This window comes from Euprymna scolopes, chromosome 1 (genome assembly GCF_053919585.1).
Source record: "Euprymna scolopes isolate OS-2025 chromosome 1, ASM5391958v1, whole genome shotgun sequence".
Classification (NCBI taxonomy): domain Eukaryota; kingdom Metazoa; phylum Mollusca; class Cephalopoda; order Sepiida; family Sepiolidae; genus Euprymna; species Euprymna scolopes.
The window spans coordinates 92,568,460-92,591,250 of NC_136482.1; the positions used below are offsets into that span (position 1 = coordinate 92,568,460).

Consider the following 22,791-nt stretch of genomic DNA (forward strand, 5'->3'; position numbering starts at 1 on the left):
CTCAACACATAGTTTTGCTATATCTCACTCCCTATCACAAATGGTTACGTTTCCAACCCGTTTCCCTGACCAGCAAGAACAACAAGCATCACTACTAGATCTGTTTCTGACTACAGTTCCCGAGGATTGTACAACAAATGCTGACAGCCCACTCGGGAATGCTGATCATGCAGTGATAATGGTAGAAATCGCCTTAAATTCTAGACCCAAAACTGAAGAGCCAGTGCTCAAAACAACCAGATATTATAAAAAGTCTGACTGAGAAACCATCAGAGATCTTATCAGAGATGCCCCATGGGGAAATATTTTTTCTCTTCCTGCTGAACAGTGAGCAAATGAGACCACTGAATGGTTCAAAACAGCAATGGAAGCACATGTTCCCATGCGGAAATTTTATAGAAAGACCCACTCTCCACAATGGTTTACTTCGACTTGTGCAACTGCCATTGCTCAAAGGCAGCATGCATACCGCAGATTTAACCAACATAAGTCCAGTTCAAACAGACAGAAGTATATAGAAGCTAGAAGCAACGTTAAGAAACAAATAGCGACAGCTAAAAGAGAATTTACTGAAACCACTAAAAAACGTGTCGAAGCACAATAATTAGGAAATCGTGACTTCTGGAAAATCTACAACAGTGTAGTAAATAATGGGCAATCAACAATTACCCTACTAACCAACAATCACGAGGTTGTTTGCTCAGCAACTGACAAGGCTAATATGCTTGCCAGCCGGTTTGCCTCGAACTCCACACTGGACAATTCCAACCACCCCCTGCCTGATTTTCCTTTGCGGAGAGACGCCATGCTAGACGATCTAAAAATCACCCCTGCTCAGGTACACGCTATCATAAAAAACCTTGACACTTCAAAAGCATGTGGATCTGATCTCATCCCAGCTGTGCTATTAAAAAAGTGCTCAGCCGAAGTAGCTCCAGTTCTCTCCAAAGTCTACAACAAATGCCTTAATGAATCATGCTTTCCAGACTGTTGGAAAACTGCTTCTGTGGTATCAATATTCAAGAATTCTGGCGAAAGAACTGACCCATCAAATTATCGTCCCATTAGCCTCCTCCCACTTTTCGCTAAATTATTTGAGATCATAATTAACCATGCTCTAGTCCGGCACCTTACAGATGCTAAACTTCTGACTGACAAACAATATGGATTTAGACAAGCCCGTTCCACAGCAGACATCCTCACTGTAATCTCTGAATGTATATACCACTCACTGGACAAGACGGGGGAGGACAGAGCGGTAGCTCTAGATATATCTAAGGCTTTTGACAGGGTATGGCACAAGGGTCTCCTCAGGAAAATGAAATCATATGGTATCACTGGTAGAATACTTAACATAATTAAATCCTTCTTAGATAAGAGAAAAATCCAGGTTGTCCTCGACGGTCATACATCTAAATAGTGTGATATAAATGCCAGAGTGCCTCAGGGGTCTATCCTTGGACCTCTATTGTTCCTAATATTTATTAATGACCTCCCTGACAAAACTGCCTCTGAGATGGGTATATATGCTGATGACACCACACTCTATAACAGGCATGACAGGAAAACAAATGAACACATATCTAAAGAAATGGCAAAAACACTAGAGGATGACCTCCAATCTGTAGTGGAATGGGGACATAAATGGATGGTCACATTCAATACCACCAAGACTAAACTAGTTTCATTCAATAATTACAAGAAACCCTCTCTATCACCTATAGCAATGGCCAACGACTCTTTATCTAAGAGTACATCTTTCAAACTCCTTGGCCTAACGTTCACAGGAAACATGAGTTGGAACAATTATATTGAAAACATTGCCAGGGCCGCTGTGAAAAAGGTAGGCTCTCTCTACCGTGCTAGAAAACTACTGACACCTAAAAGTATCCTGTACCTCTGTAAGGCCACCATTCGCCCATGTATGGAGTATTGTTGTCACATTTGGGCTGGTGCATCTGCTACTAGTCTCTCGCTCCTAGACAAGGTTCAAAAAAGAGTCGCAAATCTGATAGGCCCTGAACTTGCATCCAAGCTTCAGCCTCTGTCCCATCGACGAAACGTTGCATCCCTCTGCCTTTTCTACAAGTATTTTAATGGTGAATGCTCTGAAGAACTGCAGACACTTGTGCCCCCACGATGTAGACACCCTCGACAAACCCGACAGGCAGCTAAATCCCACCCCCACACAGTACAGATCCCTAGATGTAAAAGATCTTTCTACTCCAGTAGTTTCTTCCCCAGAACCGTTAGACTCTGAAATTCCATTCCAGGTTCCTGCTTCCCTAACTGTACTGACATGCAGAAGTTCAAGTGCAACGTGAACGGACATCTTGCTGCCCAAATCCCAACATAGTGCCCCACTAGTTGCTGCCCCTGATAGTAGCCCCCTACACCAAAGTGGCAATGTGCCTTGTTTTGGAGTGAAAATGTCATAAAAAAAAAAAAACTATTACGTGTAATTATATTCATGCAGATATTCTACATGATTTATACTTGCGTAATATTTGTGAAAAAAGTTTATAGTAAACACAAAACTACAGATATAAAACTTCATATTTAAGGTATCTGAACCCATGCGGAGCTGGGGAAAATCGGTACAAAAGTGTGAAAATTTAAAAAATATGAAATTTGCCAGGTGATGATCAAACGCCGGCATTACGAATATGCATGCATAACGTAGTAGCTATTTGTTCATCTTTTAATTTTTAGCAAATATGTCTTCATAGGTCAGGCATTAAGGTCAAAGGAAAAAGTAAATCGTAAGCTAGTTTTGATTTTCAGTGATGGCGCACAAGTCATTTTTATATTTTAACTTTGTAAATCATTATCATATATTGGGTTCAATATAATATAATAACAAATATGAAGTCTGTATTAATCAAAATATCATATTTAAGCATATTTTACAATCGGGCAATGCTTAACGCCCTGCTAGTATATAATATATATATATATATATATATATATATATATATATATATATATATATATATATATATATATATATTGAATGAATGACAAAAGTCTATATTCCAAATTTCATGATGCTGACCATCTTATAATTTATTCCTTTGATTCAGTTGGCACGTACAATTCTTGACAGTGTCTGTTTCATTATATGCTCTGTAATAACATTTAGCTTCTTAAATAAGGATTGGTATATATAAAAAGGAAATATAAGTTTATAAAGAATATTTCTACAGAAATATATATATATATATATATATATATATATATATATAAGAGCAAATAGTTAATAAAACATGTTGAAAAACACTTTGAAAAAGAGTTAAAAACATATTTAATCTGAAAAGGAAACACTTAAGTGGATAGTCCTTAACCGCGGATCTTTTTTTTCTCTCTCTCTTCTTCTTCACTGATTTTTCTTAATCACACTTTGTCTCGGCAGCCGTGTTAAATGCATATTTTATTTTTATTTTATTAATATTATTGGAATTTTTTTCCCCTTTTCCTTGTACATACTTGTGAATTATTCCACGGATTTCGGCTTTTGGATTATTTTGGACCATCTTCCAATTATGCGATTTCCTTGGATTTTACTTGTGTGAATGGAAATTTAATTAACTTTCTTGGATTTACATTTTTGGATTTTACCGTCATTGGATACTTTACCTTTCACCAGACTATCCATTCACGTGAAATCACCTTTTTCTTCACCATATTCCCTCTGCTTCACTTTTTGTTATCAAGTAAGATCTTTGACTTACTTGCAGTTTCATCAAATACTTTTGTATGCAAAATCTGATCCTGCATTTTGCTAATTCCTACCCTCTGATGAGAAGGAAAGTATTTCTTCGAAACTCCGTGGATTAAGGACTATCCACTTATTAAGTGTTTCCTTTTCAGATTAAATATGTTTTTAACTCTTTTTCAAAGTTTTTTTTTTTTTTACACAGTGATCACCACTTATCAAGGCCCGGAAGCCACTCAGGGATAAGGGTTTTTTAACATGTTTTATTAACTATTTGTTCATATTATAAGCTCTATTTCCTATTTGGTTTTATCGAGCTTTTACATGTTTGAGATTACTTTATAAATATTAATTCTTTAATATTTATAATATACTTTAGTTTTACCATCTTGGATTATTTTGGTAAATTTAATTGTAATTTTTATTTTATATATATCTATATATATATCTATCTATATATATATATATCTATATATATATATATATATATATATATATATATATATATATAAAGTTTTCTTTTAATTTTCATCATTCTATTAATTATAGGTAAACAAGTAAGACAAAGAAAAAACGTTTTATTAAAAAAAGAAAAAGAATATATTTTTATGATAGCCCACCAGTGCAACTTATTAAGGATAGGACAATTAACATAAGGCCCACCTATATACTCAATCGTGTAGCAAATTACAGTTTAAAAAATATTCAGATAAATATTTTTATTTATTTTCTTTTCAGATGAAAAAATATGATAATTAAACATAATTTGCATCCAATTAAGCAAAATACCTTATTGTTCAGTTCTTTAATGAACACTTCGTGGTCTTCTTGATTAATATCAAAAGCCTGGAAAAAAAAGATTAAAAAACAAAGATTAGGTTTTCATAATTTTTTTTTATAACTTATAAAGATGAAAACATTTATGTATTAAATATTAAATTTATAAATATTAAATTTTATTAACCAATCATAAAAGTAATCACTTTCAATCAATATACATAATAATTTCTGTAAATATATTAAAATATTCTAGTAAGAAAGAAAGAAATATTTAAAATTTTGAATAAATAGGCAAACTGTTTGGAAACGATAAAAAAATTGAATGCAATTTTTTTAAAACCTTATGCAAATATTTTAATAAAAATCATTCGATTTTTTTTTTTAACTTGACTTTTTCTTATTATCCATCATCAAGGAAAGATTTTTTTTGTTTTGTTTTTTGTTTTTTGTACGTAAAATATCCGAAGAGCGTTTTTGCTAATCCTCATTACAGTGCACTTTAAAAAAAGCTCAAACTTCAGAGTGCAACAACATCGGCATACAGCTTTGATACAAAAAACATGACTCAGGGTTATTTTATTTACAAAAGAAAAACTATTTGCTTCTGCGATGATGAATACTATCCAAAAAGAAAAAGATTTTAAAAAAAAAGACGAGTGTTTTTTTATAAATTATCTGCATCTTAAAGTTGTTTCAAAACAGTTTGTTTAATCAAAATTCGCAATTTTATTAAAGATGCTTCTAAGAGCTTTTTTTGCCGATTCTCATTAAATAAAATATTTACATGTGTCAGATATTTGGATCATTATTTTCATCTTGGATGCTATTCTAATAGTGTTGTAATAGTGATACAATCTTTGACCTTCTTCAGGTGCATCTTGTTGAACTCTGAGACCTATACAGTTGTTCAAACTTAACTCTTCAGTTCGACATAATGATTCGTGAGTTCCACACCTGAAAAGGTTTAGAGGTAAAACCGACTGAAATTTTGTAAGAATAACATATAAGATGAGAATAGTAGTCCGAATTATTCCAATTATCAATCCTCATCTCAACAATTTCAAAATTGTATGCATTAATCAAAACTTTATATCAGGGATCTCCAAACAAACTTTTAGAGATTTGCGTTGCAAAAAATAAAATCATATGACCTTAAGTTGTTTTTTACTGTTTTGTTCATTAGCTTTGATTTTTAGTGAAATTGATTCACCAAAATTTTATTCTTTTAATCATTTTCTGAACAAAGACAAAACCCACTATTTTTACACATTTCCACTTTAAAAATTTTTCTTGAATATTTTTATGTTTTTTTCATAAGAGCTCTGCAGGCCGGATTAAAGACTGATCTCACCCATGTATTGTAATTTAGAACCCCCCCTTTTTTTTTCTTTTTTTCTTTTTTACATGGAGGTTACCATTTATCAAGGCCCGGAAGCCACTCGGGGATAAGAGTTATTGCGGATACAGTAATCAATGGGATAGTATCGTTGTAATCATTAGTATTGGAGTTTTGATGAAGTGTCTTACTTAAGGAGGCGGTTCATAAAGACACCCCTGCTTTATATTACCAAAAATTGTTTAGTAGATAAATGTAATAATTGTTTTTATTATCGCCTGAAATGAGAATTGAACCTTCAATCTCAAGAGGACTGTTAATTTGAACTGATTGTTATTTAATGCCGTTATCTGTATCCATGTGACAATTGCTGACCACTAATTGATCCCTCTTATAATTTTGGTACTGAAGCTGAGGAGTTCATATCAATGGGGATAGTGGTTAACAAGATTTCCTGGCAAAATCTATTTGAAAAAAGGGCGGCGGGGGGCCACGAATATGTTTCTTGCTGACATAAATGATAGATCATTACATATATCATTACAGAGATCATTATATAGATCATTACATAAATCATATAGTGATCATCCTGAATCCAATAAAAGCCCAACCTGCTTGATCTTTGAGCTAGATGATTGATGTTATAAAGGGAAACGATTTCTACTTCAGATAAAAATAATTATAATAATGTAGTAGTAGTAGTAGTAGTAGTAGTAGTAGTAGTAGTAAAGAAAAAGACTAGCCCAAAACCTAAGAAGATGTACACAGGAAGCAAGCGTGCCAGATTAGATGACAAAAGGTAGAACCACACTGCTACAGAAGGACACAGATAAAGGAACTGCCCCAGCAACTATAGGCCGATCACATGCTTACTCACTATGTGGAAAATACTGACAGCACAACTGAGGGAACAAATCTACCACTCCTGAATAATCGTGGAATCCTCCCCGAGGAACAGAAAGGATGCCAAAAAGGAAAAAGAGGAACACATGATCTGCTATATATAGATCAAAAGATCCTAAAGGATATAAAAAGAAAGAGAAAAAATTTAGCCAGGGTATCGATCGACTACAAAAAAAGCGTACGACAGCATCCCCCAAGCATGAATAATAGAATGCTTAAAAATGTATAAAATACCAAGTGGGATCACCAACAAAATAGAAAATGAAATGAGAACATGGAGACTGGAATTGACAGCTGATGGACAACACATAACAGAAATTAACGTACAAAGAGGCATCTTTCAAGGAGACTCACTATCACCATTGCTGTTCATCATAGCCATGATGCCCTTGAACAGTATTCTGAGAAAGTGCCAAGCCGGATACAAGTTCTCTAACACAGAGGAAAAAATAAACCACCTGATGTACATGGACGATTTGAAACTTTTTGCAAGGACTGAAAATGAGCTAGAGACACTAATTAACACTACCAGGATTTTCAACCAGGATAACCAAATGGAGTTTGGAATGGAAAAGTGCACACTACTAGTTATAAGAAAGGGAAAACTGGAAACGACAGAAGGCATGGAACTACCCAACCAAACAGAGATGAGAGCACTACGATTATAAATACTTGGGAATTCTCGAAGTGGATACCATCAAAACAACAGAACTGAAAAAGAGAATTGGAAAGGAATACCTTAGGAGAACAAGAAAACTTCTGAAAACGAAATTATATAGCAGAAACCAAATAAAAGGTATAAATACATGAGCAGTATCACTAGTGAGATACTCTGGACCGTTTATAGGGTGGACAAAAGAAGAACTGAGACAGCTCGACCAGTAAACCAGGAAACTCATGACCATGCACAATGCACTACACCCAAGGGATGATATTGACAGACTCTACATGAAAAGGAAAGACGGTCGCAGAGGACTGGTCTGCATAGAAGATTGTGTGAAAGACACAAAAAAGAACTAGAAAAATACATAATGCAAAACACTGAAAGGATAATTATGGCAGCAAGAGACACTGGAAAAAAATTTTTAAAACAGAAAACAGAGAGACAAATGACGAAACAAGAAAAGAAAAATGGGAAGAGAAACAACTCCACGGAAGATTCATAAGAATGACAAAAGATGAGAATAACGAAAACACTTTGACATGGATGCGAAAAGGACATGTAAACCGAGAAAGTGAATCCCTAATAACTGCAGCACAAGATAACTCGATAAGAACCAACCATACCAAAGCAAAGATCGATAAAACATAAGAAAACAGCAAATGCAGACTCTGTGGACAAAGAGACGAAACGATAAACCATATAGTAAGTGAATGCAGCAAACTTGCCCAAAAGGAATACAAAAACAGGCAGGACCAAGTGGGGAGGGCAGCAAACTGGGAATTATGCAAACAACTGCATTTTGAATGTACAGACAAATGGTACAAGCATAAGCCCATAACTGTACTCGAAAACGAGAACCACAAAATCCTATGGGACATGGACATAGAGACAGACAAGCTCATCCAAACAAGAAGACCAAATGTCATAATAATTAACAAGAAAGAAAAATCCTGTCAAATCGTAGATGTTGCTGTCCCAGCTGACCACAGGGTGAGTATGAAAGAAAAGGAGAAATGGAGCAAATACACAGAGCTAGCCAGAGAGTTAAAAGTGATTTGGATGATGAAGAAAATCAAAATCATACCCATAATAGTAGGAGCACTAGGAACAATCCCGAAAAACTTTGAAAAAAAGATGGGAGAAATTGGAATCAGAGGAATGGCTGCAAAAATGCAACGATTAACGATAATGAAAACGGCTGAAATATTAAGGAAAACCCTTGAATGTGAAGAATAACATACATGAAACACATGCGTGGGGGCAGACAACTGCTGCAGAGACAAAACATGAAGAAGCATTACAGGGAATGCAGAACAATGAAGCTGCATATTAACAAGTTCTACATCCCCATCATGCATCCCCTCCGATTGCCCCATCACCGTTCCTCCCCCTAAAAAAGTGTGAAACCAAAGAGTCAAGAAGGGTCAAGTGGGGAAAACGGCGTTCATTGCTCTAGATAAGAAACAAGATCTACCACTGTGTGTTTGTCGAATCACTGTGATATCGTCTCTGTGCCTGCCTAATAGGCAAAGAAGGAGTATGGAAGCCGGGCGATAGACAGAGCCTATCTACTCCTTAAGCAGTTTAGTCACCAGCTCTAGGAAGGTTGTCATTCAAGACTGAAGAGACCTCCCTCCCCTTTGGTTTAGTTTCAGAGTTTTCCCTCTCCTAGATGGATGATCTGGGAAGATCTACTGGGTCCGTCAGCACTGAGAGGGTTTGCTCCGCACCTGGGTCCTAATCCAGGTATTTCTGTGACCCCGCGTGGTTAGTTAGTGTTACTGGGTTAGTTTGTAGAGGTTAAATATCTGCTGAGTAATTACACTCCTCGAAGTGATTAAGGGACATTGCTATTTCATTGTTACTGGATAAAGGAGGTAAGTAAAGTTCATGCAATGTAAGCAAATGAGTTTGTAAGCAGGCTTGTTAGGAGTTAATGTGGTTGGAGGCTTTCCCTTTATTTTATTTATATGTTAGCTTAGGTCTAGGATAACATTACAGTATGAGTAGGTATTAAAAATTGAACTAAGAGTTGTGCCTACGGATAAAACAGTAGGTAAGTTTTGCATCATGTGTAATTTGGTTAATAGATATATGGGCTGGTTTTCAATAGACGTGAATAAGTGAAGTTGTATTAAGTATGTGACTATTATTAAAGGAAGATAATTTCAGCTTTCAATTAAGAGTCATGGGACATTTTGCATGACAAGAAGTATCGGTTCAGTTTCGTATTAATCGTTGCAAAACTATCTAGGAGACATGATTATTTAATGCAGGTCGCTTTGCTTCTGAGTACATATTTTGGCTGTTTAGTGCCAAACTGGATAGAAATGAACTAAAATCCATGTCTTAGGAGGTAGAAAGTATAGATGTTTAGTGATGACTATTAAGCAGTTAGCATATGAAGGTTAAGAGCTGGAAGTTAATTTCCACTACAAAGGCGTGTGCAATACAGGAGTTTAGTGGCAGCTTGGGGGGGGGGGATAGAGCAGATTGTTAGCATTCAAGAGACGGGGGTTGTCAACTTACAAATAACAGTAGATTTCCATTAGGATGTAGAGTTTCAAGTAAGGTTTGGTTTGAGAGGGGGGATTTTTTTTTTTTTTTTTTTGTGGAATTAGAAAGCATCATTTCAAAGGATTCAAATAAATAAAATAAAAATATATAATACCATTCGGTACGGACCCAACAATGGAAGACCAAATAAAAAACACAAAATTGGATTTATAAGACAATAAAATCTAACTTTGATTGCCCTCCAGGGCCTGTGGTGCAGTGGATATAGGCATTAAGTCTCTACGATTTTATTGAGCATTATCTGAAGATAGCGGTTTCAATCCTACCCAAAGCAGGCCAGAGGATTAGTTGGCCAAACGTGGTAAGACACCAATAACTATGGAAGGCAGTAATTACTGAAGATATGTTTACAAGACTCAGCATTCCTATCCCGTTATGATTAACCACCTGAAGAAGGCCAGAGGATGAGTTGGACGGAATTGGTGGTGAAACAACAACTATGAAGATTAGGATAGCAGTTCGCAAAAAAATGAATAAACAAAAGATGTTTTATTTGTTCTTATAGCGAATAAATAATCTTTATTTCAAATTTGATTGAATTTTGTTTTATTTAAAACTTTCTCATTTTTGTACATGAGGAACAATTGTTAATTATGCAATTGTTTTCTATATTTTTTATTTGTAGATCAGCAGGTTTTGTTGTTACTATCGGATGAAATCAACAACTAACGGAGAAACAGCATCATTTTATTGCGCTTTCTAACACATCTTAACACCGATAGGTCTTCTCACTGAAGAAAATTCTTTTACTGACTTGTTCAATTTTTATGTAAGTTTTTATATTACTAAGTCAGTTTAATGTAAACAAATCCCCCCAGGAACTCATATTTGTTGAATACTCCTTCACTATCCACTAAAACATATTGGAGTTCACAGTTTAAACTTATAGTGTGCCAATTGTGTAAATGTGGCATTAAAGTGCCGTGGATATATCCATGTCGAATCTTGGTTTGAGGCATTATAACTTGATAATCAGAGGCTACAAAGGCCATACATTTCAGCTAACTGCTCCATTAAACTCTCTACCGCATGTTGTGTTGAAGAACTGCAGATCTTTTGTCTTTTTATGCTGCCATGTCAGGAACTTGGCAGTAAGCTAGTCACATTAGTCATTCATCACCTGTTTCAAACAAAGATCTCATATAATACCGGAATTGTTTTCTCACTTTTAATTTTCATAATATAAATGTCACAATGTTTGGAATGAGCCATTAGAATCATAGTAAACGGATTAAAGTCTGGAATCTTACCGTCCTCAGATAATCTGTCAAGTCTCCAGGCCGTAAGCCAAATATTGTGTCTGGAGTGCCAAGTGGATGGATGAGACTGTTCAAGACATTACAGTAGACTTCTTCATGCTGGAAAGAAAACAAAACGCCATTTACACCAATCTGTCTCGAAAATAAAAGAAGCTTTATAAAAGAATCCAACCATAATTCATAGTTAAGACAGATTTCTAAAATATAAAAGAGAGTAAAAAGCAAACCTTGTGTTTACTTGCGTCAGTCTCATAACTTTTGCTTCTCTTATATTGTTCATTAGTCCTCACATTCCATGAGCGATGTTTCTGACAAAGGAGGAAGAATTGCTATTTTCTGAGTTGAAATATATCCACCTCACACTTCTTAGGCAAGGTATGAAGTTATTATATATACTTGATTTGCTTTGCAAAATAAGAGGAAAGAGGGTGAGAAAGAAATTTAAGGTAACAATATTATTAACTTTGTCTTATCTAACTGATTGCTTAGTTTTGTTATGTAGTGATCATCCTGAATGTGTGTGTGTTGTATGTTGTGTGTGTGTGTTATATGTTGTGTGTGTTGTATGTTGTGTGTGTGGCGTGTGTGTTGTGTGTGTTTGTGTTGTGTGTCGTGTGTGTATGTGTTGTGTGATGTGTGTGTTTGTGTTATGTGTGGGTGTGTGTTATATGTTGTGTGTGTGTTGTATGTTGTGTGTGTGGCGTGTGTGTTGTGTGTGTATTGTGTTGTGTGTGTGTGTTATATGTTGTGTGTGTTGTATGTTGTGAGTGTGGCGTGTGTGTTGTGTGTGTTTGTGTTGTGTGTCGTGTGTGTATGTGATGTGTGTGTGTGTGGCGTGTGTGTTGTGTGTGTTTGTGTTGTCTGTCGTGTGTGTATATGATGTGTGTGTGTGTTGCGTGTGTGTGCTGTGTGTTGTGAGTGTGTGTTGTGTGTGTTTGTGTTGTGTCTCGTGTGTGTATGTGTTGTGAGTGTGTGTTGTGTGTGTTGTGTGTGTGTGTTGTGTGTGTGTTTGTGTTGTGCCGTGTGTGTATGTGTTGCGTGTGTGTGATGTGTGCGTGTGCGTGTGTGTTGTTTTGGTAAAATATACTTTTGTTTCAATTAACAATACCTTGTGTTTAGGATCTCTATGTATGTTATCGATTAATTTTGTTTCCTTTTTCTCATCGAATAGTTTCGCCTTTTTTTTCTTATTATTTTGTTTCAATAATTTCAAGTATTGGAATCAAATTGCGAAGTGATAGCGAGCATACAAAGCTAGTAAAACTGTTAGACTGTGAACATTCAATGTTACCGGGAAATAAAAGAGAATTTCTCAAGCATGTGTATCTAAAGATGAAGAAGAAGTGGATTAAATGCATGTGATGTGAGTTTATTCAAAGTTTGACTTAGCAAACGATAGAACGAAAGAAACGAACAATTAATACACGTCCTAAAACAACTGAATGCACATAATCGTTACTTAAATAAGCAATTAATGTGGAACACAAAGATTTTACTTACAGTCGACGCATGGGTCTTACAGAGATATTCATTTTAGATTTGCCTGTAGTTAAAAGAACAATCTATAATGATGGTGAACGATATGCTGTATGATTAAGGCATGGGATACTAAGGTCGCGTTATTCGAGAGTATCGGTGTAAATAAATAAAAAACTATGGTGAAAAAAAGTGTAGCTTATATAATAAAAAAATATATAAAATGAATACGGAATGTAACACAGATTTTTCTCTGTCTGGAGGATTACCTACTTTTTTAGGGACACTGAGAGTGGCTTCATCGATAAATAAAATACGCAACTATTTTTTAAGATTAAAGATATCTTGGTGGTAGGCCGAAGCAATTGTATGCTGCAAATGAATTTCGGTTAATTTGAGAGAATTTTCTTCCCTTATCTTTGATGGGGTCTATTTATTAAAAAAATATTCTATTATAGCTTTAGTCTTACTCTATCAAGTTACTGGGAAAACTTTGTGTTATTCAAATTTATATTTGAAATTATATATATATATATATATATATATATATATATATATATATATATATATATATATACTATTGTACAAAAGGAACTTTGTGTGCCTGTGTGTCTGTGAGGTCGTTCCCTATGGACTCGAAAACGGCTGGGTTGATTTTTATGAAATTTCACGTGAAGGTACTTTATGTGCCTAGCAGTATTCTTGGATAGGTTTTATGTCGGAATGTCTCTGATAAGTATAGATAATCAAAATAATCTGATGAAAGAAGGAACAGGCGATTTTGACCAAAGTTAACGCCTTACACAGGCTAATATGGCAAGTGCATTTAAGAAGTTTTATTACCACACAAGCCGAAAGGCTCAACATATAAAATCAACAGTAGATTCTTTGATATGACGAGGATGAGGTCGGAATGAATGTTTCTGTTTAGAGCACAATCAAAACATGATACTTGACTTTTGCATTTTAAACTTTAATGCAAGCCATTATATATAAAAAAAATTTTTAAATCAACTGTAGGTTCTCTACAGTGCAATGTAGACTACAATATATTGTGAACTTAGTCACTGCGAGAGGTATGTGAAGCTTCCTCCAGGTGCATCGCGATGGGTTCCCAATTAGAGCAGGCAATCAATCGATTTGATTGAAAAATGGGCGGTTTCATTGATTTCGATGAGAATAAAAATATGGGAGCGTGAAACATTCATTGATCATCATTCAATCCTGGGCAATGTCAGGTCATCCTTCTAATATATATATATATATATATTTCTTTAAGTTAACATGAAGATTTGGTGTACCTCAATAGCATACAGCTAGGTCTGTCAATTTAATATTATGTAAACCATAGTTATTCAGAGAAAGATTCCATATTTCCTTTAAAAATGTTTTATTTGCAGACAATTATTTCTGCCCATTTCATGAACATATCAGGTTGATTTTTAACTTTTTAATTCAGATGAACATGTTTCGGCTCAAACAAAAATTTATTGATCAAAATAAGCACCATTAGAATCAACACACGTTTGCCAACACAAAACAAGTGTATTTATGCCAAATCTTGCGTTCTGGTCACAATGAAGTCGCTGAAGGCGTTTTTGATATCGCTTAGGTTTTTGAAGCATTTCTCATGCAGAAAGTTGTTGAGTTGCCTGAAAAAGTAGTAGTCGGTAGGTGAGAGGTCTGGAGAGTATGGCGGATAAGGCAGATTTTCGTAGCCCAATTTGTTCAACTTATGTAGCATCATTTTAGCAATGTGCGGTTGGATATTGTCATGGAAGAGAATTGGGTCTTTTCTGTAGACTAATGCTGGGTGTTGTTATTGAAGTTTCTGATGCAATTCATTCATTTGTTGATAGTACTTTTCTGCTGCATTCAAGAAACTGTAATGGATGAGACAGTCAGCATGACCTTCTTTTGGTGCAAATTTGGCTTCGAAAAGAGTCGTAGAGTTTCGCTGGTGTCTAACCACTGAGCTGAGTATTGCCGGTTGTCGTAAAAATCCCACTTTCCATCACAAGTCACAACCCAGTTAAGAAACAGGTCATTCTTATTGCATAAAAAAAGGGAAGATGACATCTTCATAACCGCGTTTCTTTTGGTTGTCGTTCAATTCGTGGGGCAACCATTTATCAAGTTGTTTTGTCTTTCTAATCTCTTTTAAATGGTTGGAAATCGTCGTATACGTTATGTCTAATTCAGAAGCAAGTTCTCAAACAGTTGTGCATGGATTAGCTTCCACTGAGGGTCTTAATTGATCGTTGTCAGCATCCGATATGCTCATCATCTTTAAGACTCTCATCGCTGCCATGAAATTTCTTAAACCACCATTGTGCTGTGCATTCAGTAGTCGTTCCTGAGTTTTGTTGATATCGCGAGCTGTTCCAGCAGCTTTTCGGCCTAGCTTGAATTGAAATTAGAAAATTGCGCGAATTTGCTTTTTTTCCATCTTGTATTGAACGTTCTGAAAAGAAGACACAATTGTTTTAAAACAATTTTTATTTAAACGATTAAATAGAGCGAGAAAAAGTTCTTTAAAATGATATATAAAGTAAAGGTATTATAACGAAAACTTATTTGAAAATACATAATTTGAAATCTAAATTAAAAATTCTGCAAGAATCTTCTTGTCAACCTAATACATTTTTACGACATATACATAATATCATTAATATTCATGAAGAGACGTCATCAGTGTATAAAAATTCCAGTCAGACTGAAAAAATTAAAATATATCCAATATTCATTCAGTAACATTTATTCATTTACATATTTTTTTCATATTTAGTGTACTTTGGTGCTGGTGAGGGTTTTACCTCAACACTAAAATCCTCAGTCTAGACCATTCGTGTAACGAGCTTTTCCCTGATAATTGCAGTATGGTGCTGGTCATGTACAGTTCTAGATGGTCTACCTTCCTAGGCTTTACCTTCTCGCTTTGAGAAGGGGTTAGTTTATTACTAATCGCCTGAGGCGCCCCTACAAGAGACTTCCGACAGGGCTGTCCAGGCACTTTTTGTAAGCCAGACCTTTCTCTCTCTCTTTCTCTCTCTCTCTCTCTCTCTCTCTCTCTCTCTCTCTCTCTGGGGTACTGGCTTTTCAATCTCACTTTTTCTGATTCTTGTCTCTAATTTACTTGCCGTAGGAGGAAGATAAATTAAATACAATGTTATTTTTTTATTTTTTTTATGTCTTGGGAATGTTGGAAATGAAGAAGTCATTATAAACAGAGTGGTACTAGAATTTGCACAGGAATCAGCTTTATTGAAATTTTAAAAGTTAGGCACACCTTGACAACACAATAAATATAATTACCTAATTCAATATCTTAAGAGGTTGGCGCCAGATTATTTGGGAAAGAATACGAAAAAGAGTTTATATTTAAAATGTCTTTTAACTTTCAAATAAATTAGCTAAAAAAAGTAGAATCAGATGTTCGTCCACTGACTTTTTCTTTTTTTTTTTTTTTTTCATTATTAGAATCAACAGAACAAAATAAAATTCTGACGCCTATACCTCCCTCTACCTAAAGTGTTTGCCATCTAATGCTTATCTAACCAGCAAAACGCTACCACCGTCGGCTAAGAGAAGAGTCTATCAGCCATGTATACACAGTGTGATGATGTATGGAAGTGAAACCTGTTCAGTGAAGGTTGAGGACATGTGTTGCATGGATAGAAATACCATAAGAATTGTACGATGGATGTGTAATGTGAATCTGAAAGATAAGTTTAGTTCTGATGACTGCAGAGGACGGTTACATCTGGACAGTATAGGGAGACATGTGTAGAAGAGCAGACTTCGATGGTATGGCCACATTGAAAGAATAGATGAGAGTTTCTGGGTTAGTAGACGTAAAACAGTTTAGGTACAGGTTCAGTTAACAAAGGAAGGCCAAATTAAAAATGAGAAGTGATAAAAATGGACCTGAGGAATAAATAGTCCAGGCTAAATATAATACACTTCAGAAATCAATTTTTTTAAAAACTGTCCAACGCATGGCAGCATGTAAAAAGGCCGTTAAACTAAATATGGTGATGACTCCCTGAGCATCATTTTGAATATTATTCTCGGCCATTTTTACTAAAATGACATGATTTTATTCACGTGTATGATTCACTTTGCTATAACTAACTTATTTAATTTAATTTTTTTACTGCCTTTTTTTTTATTATTTAAATAAAAAAAAAAGAGTAACACCAAAACCCATTAAACTGTAAATGATTTAGCTTTTAAATGAGTAAATTATTTCGTTCAATATGTTTTGTAGTTAAGAATTTAAAATGCTGATTTTTAAGATTTAAAATACATTTTTTGAAGGCAAAAAATTAATTATTACACAAAATGTGTTTGTAAACAAAAAAGATGAGGTTTTCAACAAAGTAGCTAAATTGTAATTCATTCTATATTTGTTATCTCTCTCTCTCTCTCTCTCTCTCTCTCTCTCTCTCTCTCTCTCTCTCTCTCTCTCTCTCTCTTTGACCTGAGATGTGATTCAAATAAAGCCCTATACCAAGCATCAAATTTTCAGGGTATGTTAAATTTTTTTAATCGACTTATTCAATTTTTAGGTAAGTTTTTATATTAGGAAGTCAGTTTAATGCAAACAAACCCCTCCCCCTCCCGGCCAGGAACTAATATTTGTTGAATACTTCTTCACTACCCACTAAAACAAATATTTCTTTTCGTTTTTATATAATTTAAATAATTGTTATATCAATCGAATTATCAGGTTATCAAAATTGTTATATCAATCGAATTATCAGGTTATCAAAAAACGAAATTTGAAAAATTTTACAAAATGTCTACAGAAGGCATTCTACTTGTTACTTGTTACTATGTAAGTTTCATGTAAAAAATATTGTATTATTATTTGGGCTAAAATACTGGTCACCAAAATCACGTAGCAGAAATATTTGATATCAAACTTGTTGGATATTAGTAGATATGTCAGCTAGTAGATATATTAATTAAAAGGAACATTGTGCATGTATGAGCCATAAACAGGATGTCTTAGAGACAAAGGCATCAGTAAAAATCAAGCAAGCGACCTTTTGGGAAAAGAGGCCCTGCTCAGGGATTGAAAGTGCCAACAAGTTCAAAGGGCTTATTTTACATTAAATTACATAGAAAACTGAGCACTCTCTCCTCACTTGTAAAAATTTTGAAACTAATTTTAAAAAACTTTTCTTTCATAATCTGAAATTTTGACGCTTCTTAATCGATAGAAGATTTTTTCCCCATTTTTAATTTAACAAAATAATATGTAGAGTGGCGTACAAAAAATAATATGTACAGTGGCGTACCAAAAATAATATGTAGAGTGGCGTACCAAAAATAACTTTGAAAAAATATTATTTAGAAAAATAGTTTATTTCGGAGCATTAATCCATCACAATGTATTTTGACTTGTTCGTAAACAAGTTAGCCAATTTAATATTTTGAATGTATTACTATGTGACCTTTGGAAATTTGGAAGTATGGCACAAACTACTACTACTACTGGCATGTGACCGTTTTGTTTGATGTCGTGGCTTCAACTCTTTACAATTACAATTTAATTCTCTCTTTCTTCATCAAAAGAGAGAGAGAGAGAGAGAGAGAGAGAGATGCATACATAATAGACTTCGTGGTTTAGTGGGGGATGCCCTTTTCTCTACCCTGCAACCCCTCTCCCACAGAAGAGACGTTGCAAGCCTATCCTTGTTTTATCGTTATTTTCATGGCAGGTGCTCGTCTGAACTCCAATCCCTGGTCCCCCCTCGCCAATCTTTCACGAAAAACGCCCGTCTGCCTGAATCCACTGTGAAAAATTTCCCCCACTCTATATCTGTGCCTAAATCAAAGCACGGATTCCATGAGCAACGCTTCTTTCTTAGAACTGCACGCCTGTGGAACTCTGTTCCGTCTGCCTGCTTCCCTCCGGACTACAACTTGGATGTCTTCAAGTCTAATGTTAACAAATTCCTAATGAACCGCCCCCTTAAGTAAACATTTCATCAAATCTCCACACTAACGTAATGTACTTGCAATAACCCTTATCCCTGAGTGGCTTCCGGGCCTTGATAAGTGGTGATCACTGTGTAAAAAAAAAAAAAAAAAAAAAAAAAAACATAACACTTGAACATTGTTTAGTTTTTGTAGGTTTCGATGGCAAGTTCTTTTGGGTTTCACCTTTCAAATTCTGGTGTCTCGGATTGTTTGAACACAACCGAGTTTCGTTATAACTGTCAGTCAAACCTGGTTGATATATTCTAACATTTTGAAAATCACACAGCGCCTAGATGATACATGCATGCTTCCCTATGAGGGCGAACTTGGCATAAAGGCTCAAAATGTGGGGATCTTTTTGACTTCCCCAAAAGGGTTTCTCACCCATTGTGCAACAAAGCTGTCAAATCAAAAGCCACTTCTAGCTTCAAAATTCTTAGTAAATTCTCATGTATAGAAAAATTTAAAGTTTTTTGGAAGCAATTTTCACCCAATAATTTAATAGAAATTTAAAAACATTATTTTGATCAAATTAGTTTTAATTTTATAACAATTTGGTTCAATTAATAGTTTAGTGATCCAACAGTACCATAATAATTCCGTGTAACTTTCAAAATTATTTCTTCTTTTCAAAATTTATTATTTTTTAAAACAAACAAACAAAAATAGTTTAGAATTTTTTTTTTTTTCAAAACAAAATCGAAAGTCAAAAGATTATTGGTTAATGCCATTACTCATTAGTACAGCAACAGTAGCAGTATCAGAATTTTGGGGGAATTTTCAGCCGAGTCGCCATTTTGAATAGACACCTATCTTTCTATCAGATTATAAAAATATGAAAACGTAATTTAAACCCGTAAATTTTATTTCAATAAAACGAGCAAAGACCAAATTTTAATATCATAAAAGCTTTAATAGAGAAATAAACAATTTTATTTATTTTTCCTTCGATTTCTTCACTTAACATTTCACGGAATGTCGAACAAATAACATTACTTGAATCTTACGATAAATATTTAACGGCAAAATAAAGAACTTACCTGGTTAATGAGTAAGATATGCTTTCTTTTAATCTTCCTGTATGAGAATTTATTCATATTTATGTATTATAATCCATGTATTTTTTAAATGGAAGGATTTTTCCAACACATATCGCGACAACGCGTGTCTTTCAAGAAAGTTGTAAAGACACCGGATGTTAAGATTTCACTTACTTATGTACGGAAGCCTATAAGTGTAAAAAAAAACACTAATTCAGAAACCTTAATAATCTCGATATTGGATTATATTCCTTCAAATTTTCCACTTTTAAAGGTTTTCGGAGGCGCTAAAAACGGAAATAACCATTTATATATACGGCAAACGAAACTAGTAGTTTCCAAGATAAAAAATTTTACAAATGGTCACAAAGTGGGGGGTCACTTTTCTATAATGATGTGACGTCAAATGGGCACCCACTTTATGGCCACATTGCAATGAACAGATTTGGCCGTAATTTTAAAGGAATTTTCGAGGGTGGCTTCATATTGACCCTATATGAATAAAGGGAGATAACATCGTCCTTTTTTTTAATGTGGGCGCCTTTACGCTATCGTACATGAAAACTGGGATTTTTCATTTTTGGATTTACACGGATTACGAAATGACGAAGATATGCAATGTATTTTTTTTTTTTTAATATCATAAAGAAATACCTGAATTTTTTATTTATTATACTATAAATCTGCATTATAGGGTTTCGTCTTTTTTTTTTTTATATCGAAAAAAAGGAAACCAGGAATTAAATATAAAAATATACACTGACCGAAAAATAATGACTGGAAAATTCTAAACAAAAATTAAGCTTCCACGTAAAAAAAAAAAAAAAAAAAAAAAAAAAAAACGTGGTTATCGAAAAAAGGATTTACATTTTGGACTTTACCGGTAAATTTACAGATAAGTGATATTTTTTTGTTGTTTTAAATTTGAGTATTTTAGTTATTCATGTTTTATCTTCAATTTGTGATATATAAAACGTGTCGACCAAAATTAATTATTAAAATTCTCATAGACATTTCAAAATGGGGGGGGGGTGAATTTATAAAACAACGTTTGTCTAAAATATTATATTCAGTTTATCGGAAAGAGCATAAAATTTTACATTCACCCTGAAAAAAACGTAACAATTGAACGAATAGGAAAATTTTGATAGATTTTTAAAGTTTAAAAATTGAAAAATATTCATCTCATAAAAATCAATTGATTTCATTACGTAACAAAATGGCTCCCAGAGCGCACGCACGCACTTTGTAAACAATGTTTTTTAAACAATGAAAAATAATATTTCTATTATTTTTTAAACAACTTAAATAGTTTATTTTGGAAGCATATTCTATAAAGAAAATAAATAACCCACTTTAGAAAGAGAAATTACGAGTTTTCTATATTTTATTTGCAGTTTTCTGTTAGGGGTGTCAAAAATTCCCCAAAAATTCTGATACTGCTACAGCAACAGTGGTGTATGTTTATTTATCTTCTCTTCAGAGTGTTAAACATAAGGTCAGGTATGGTTTGGAAAAAAAAGCAACACACTGGGATTAGTGTGCACGGGTTTACAAATAATGCTTGAGCTGTTCCATCGGCATTCCCTGGTAGTAACACCTCAAACAATTAGCAATAAAGAGAAAGTAAAGTCTAAAAGTCAAACCAGGAAGTAAAGTCAAGGACATATCTTTGACTAGTAAGCAATTAGTTAATTAAGTTAATAAAACAAAACAAAACTTGCAAATGTCAAAGTTGTCTTTTCTTAGTTTCGAGAGACAATGGCTTATAATATATTAAAACTTAAACTTTAAATTAAAAAAAAAAAAAAAAAAAAAACTAGATTACACATTTTTATGTATATCAAAGTTAGACTTTTACCTTTTAATAAATAAGCACCTAAGGAATTAATTAGCTCTTAAGAATGGATCGTTTAACAATGTTTTACAGAATCTTCAAGAAATAAATAGAGAACCAAAAATTCCAATTAAATATTTTAGTGTCAATAAGAGCGATGCTCTCTTTACTTCAAAAACAATTATGATTTAGAGTTATCGCCCTTTGGTATCTTGCCGAATATTATATACTAGCAGCGCATTCGGCATTGCCCGACCGTAAAATACGCTTAAATATGATATTTTAATTTATGCAGATTTCATATTTATTATTATAGAGTTAATTCTCTACTGATTATTATATTGTACCCAATATATAGTAGTGATTTCAAAAGTTTGTTTTAAAAAAAAACACGTACAACTCTGGTGCCATTAGCTAGAATCGAAACCAAAACATTTATCTTTTTAGTGATATTCACTACCATATTACCTAAGGATACATGCATATCAAAACTTTACAAATTAATGCAGTTAAACGTAAAAATGTATATTTGCGCATGCATAGAGGATACACATAAAGTCGAATTATGCTTGCCAAGTTCAAACTCTTCAATTTTGACTCCTTATCACTTCTTTTTTCCGGCTAAAAACCAAATTGAATTTATTCCACTGGTACAAATACCCCGTATATCAAGTTTCAAGTCTGTAGGCCAAAACTTGAGAGAGTAGTTTGATAGAAATCGTTCCTCAGAAAGACAGACGAACAGACAGACAAGGTCACTTTTATAACATATATAGATTATAGTTGGTTATTTCGTTATTTATTATTTTTGTTTTTAAATTTTATTTATTTATTTATTTATTTGCCATCTGTAAAATATCAAAATCAACATCAATTAAAAAATATATTATTTGTTAAAAATATCATTCATTTTTGCACTAGTGCCTTCAGTTTTTAACAACTTTTTAACCTCCAAAATATAAGAATCGATAACGGATAAGTTATTTAAATGTTGGCATAACATAAAACTTATTAATATGTAAGCTCTGTGAATTCATTTATTTATTGTATAAGAAAAAATATTAGTCCAATGGACAAAAAAATTACATATGTATTGTGATTATTTTAAAAAATAAATGGATATAAGAAGTTAAAAAATAGATGGATATAAGAAGTTAAAAAATAAATGGATATAAAAAGTTAAAACAATAAATGGATATAAGTTAAAAAATAA

At 33.7% G+C, this 22,791-nt stretch overlaps 1 protein-coding gene across 2 annotated transcripts in view; it reads right to left on the reverse strand.

The window, feature by feature from the left end:
• Nucleotides 1-22,791, reverse strand: part of LOC145245783 (protein unc-13 homolog D-like) — a 513,002-nt gene that overhangs the window by 387,850 nt on the left and 102,361 nt on the right. For both annotated transcript variants that reach the window (XM_080107524.1, XM_080107446.1), the window contains exons 2-3: nt 11,226-11,333; nt 4,505-4,561 (exon numbers count right to left, since the gene is read on the reverse strand). In XM_080107524.1, coding sequence (XP_079963650.1) covers nt 4,505-4,561; nt 11,226-11,333 — 165 coding nt within the window. The remainder of the gene's footprint in view (nt 1-4,504; nt 4,562-11,225; nt 11,334-22,791) is intronic.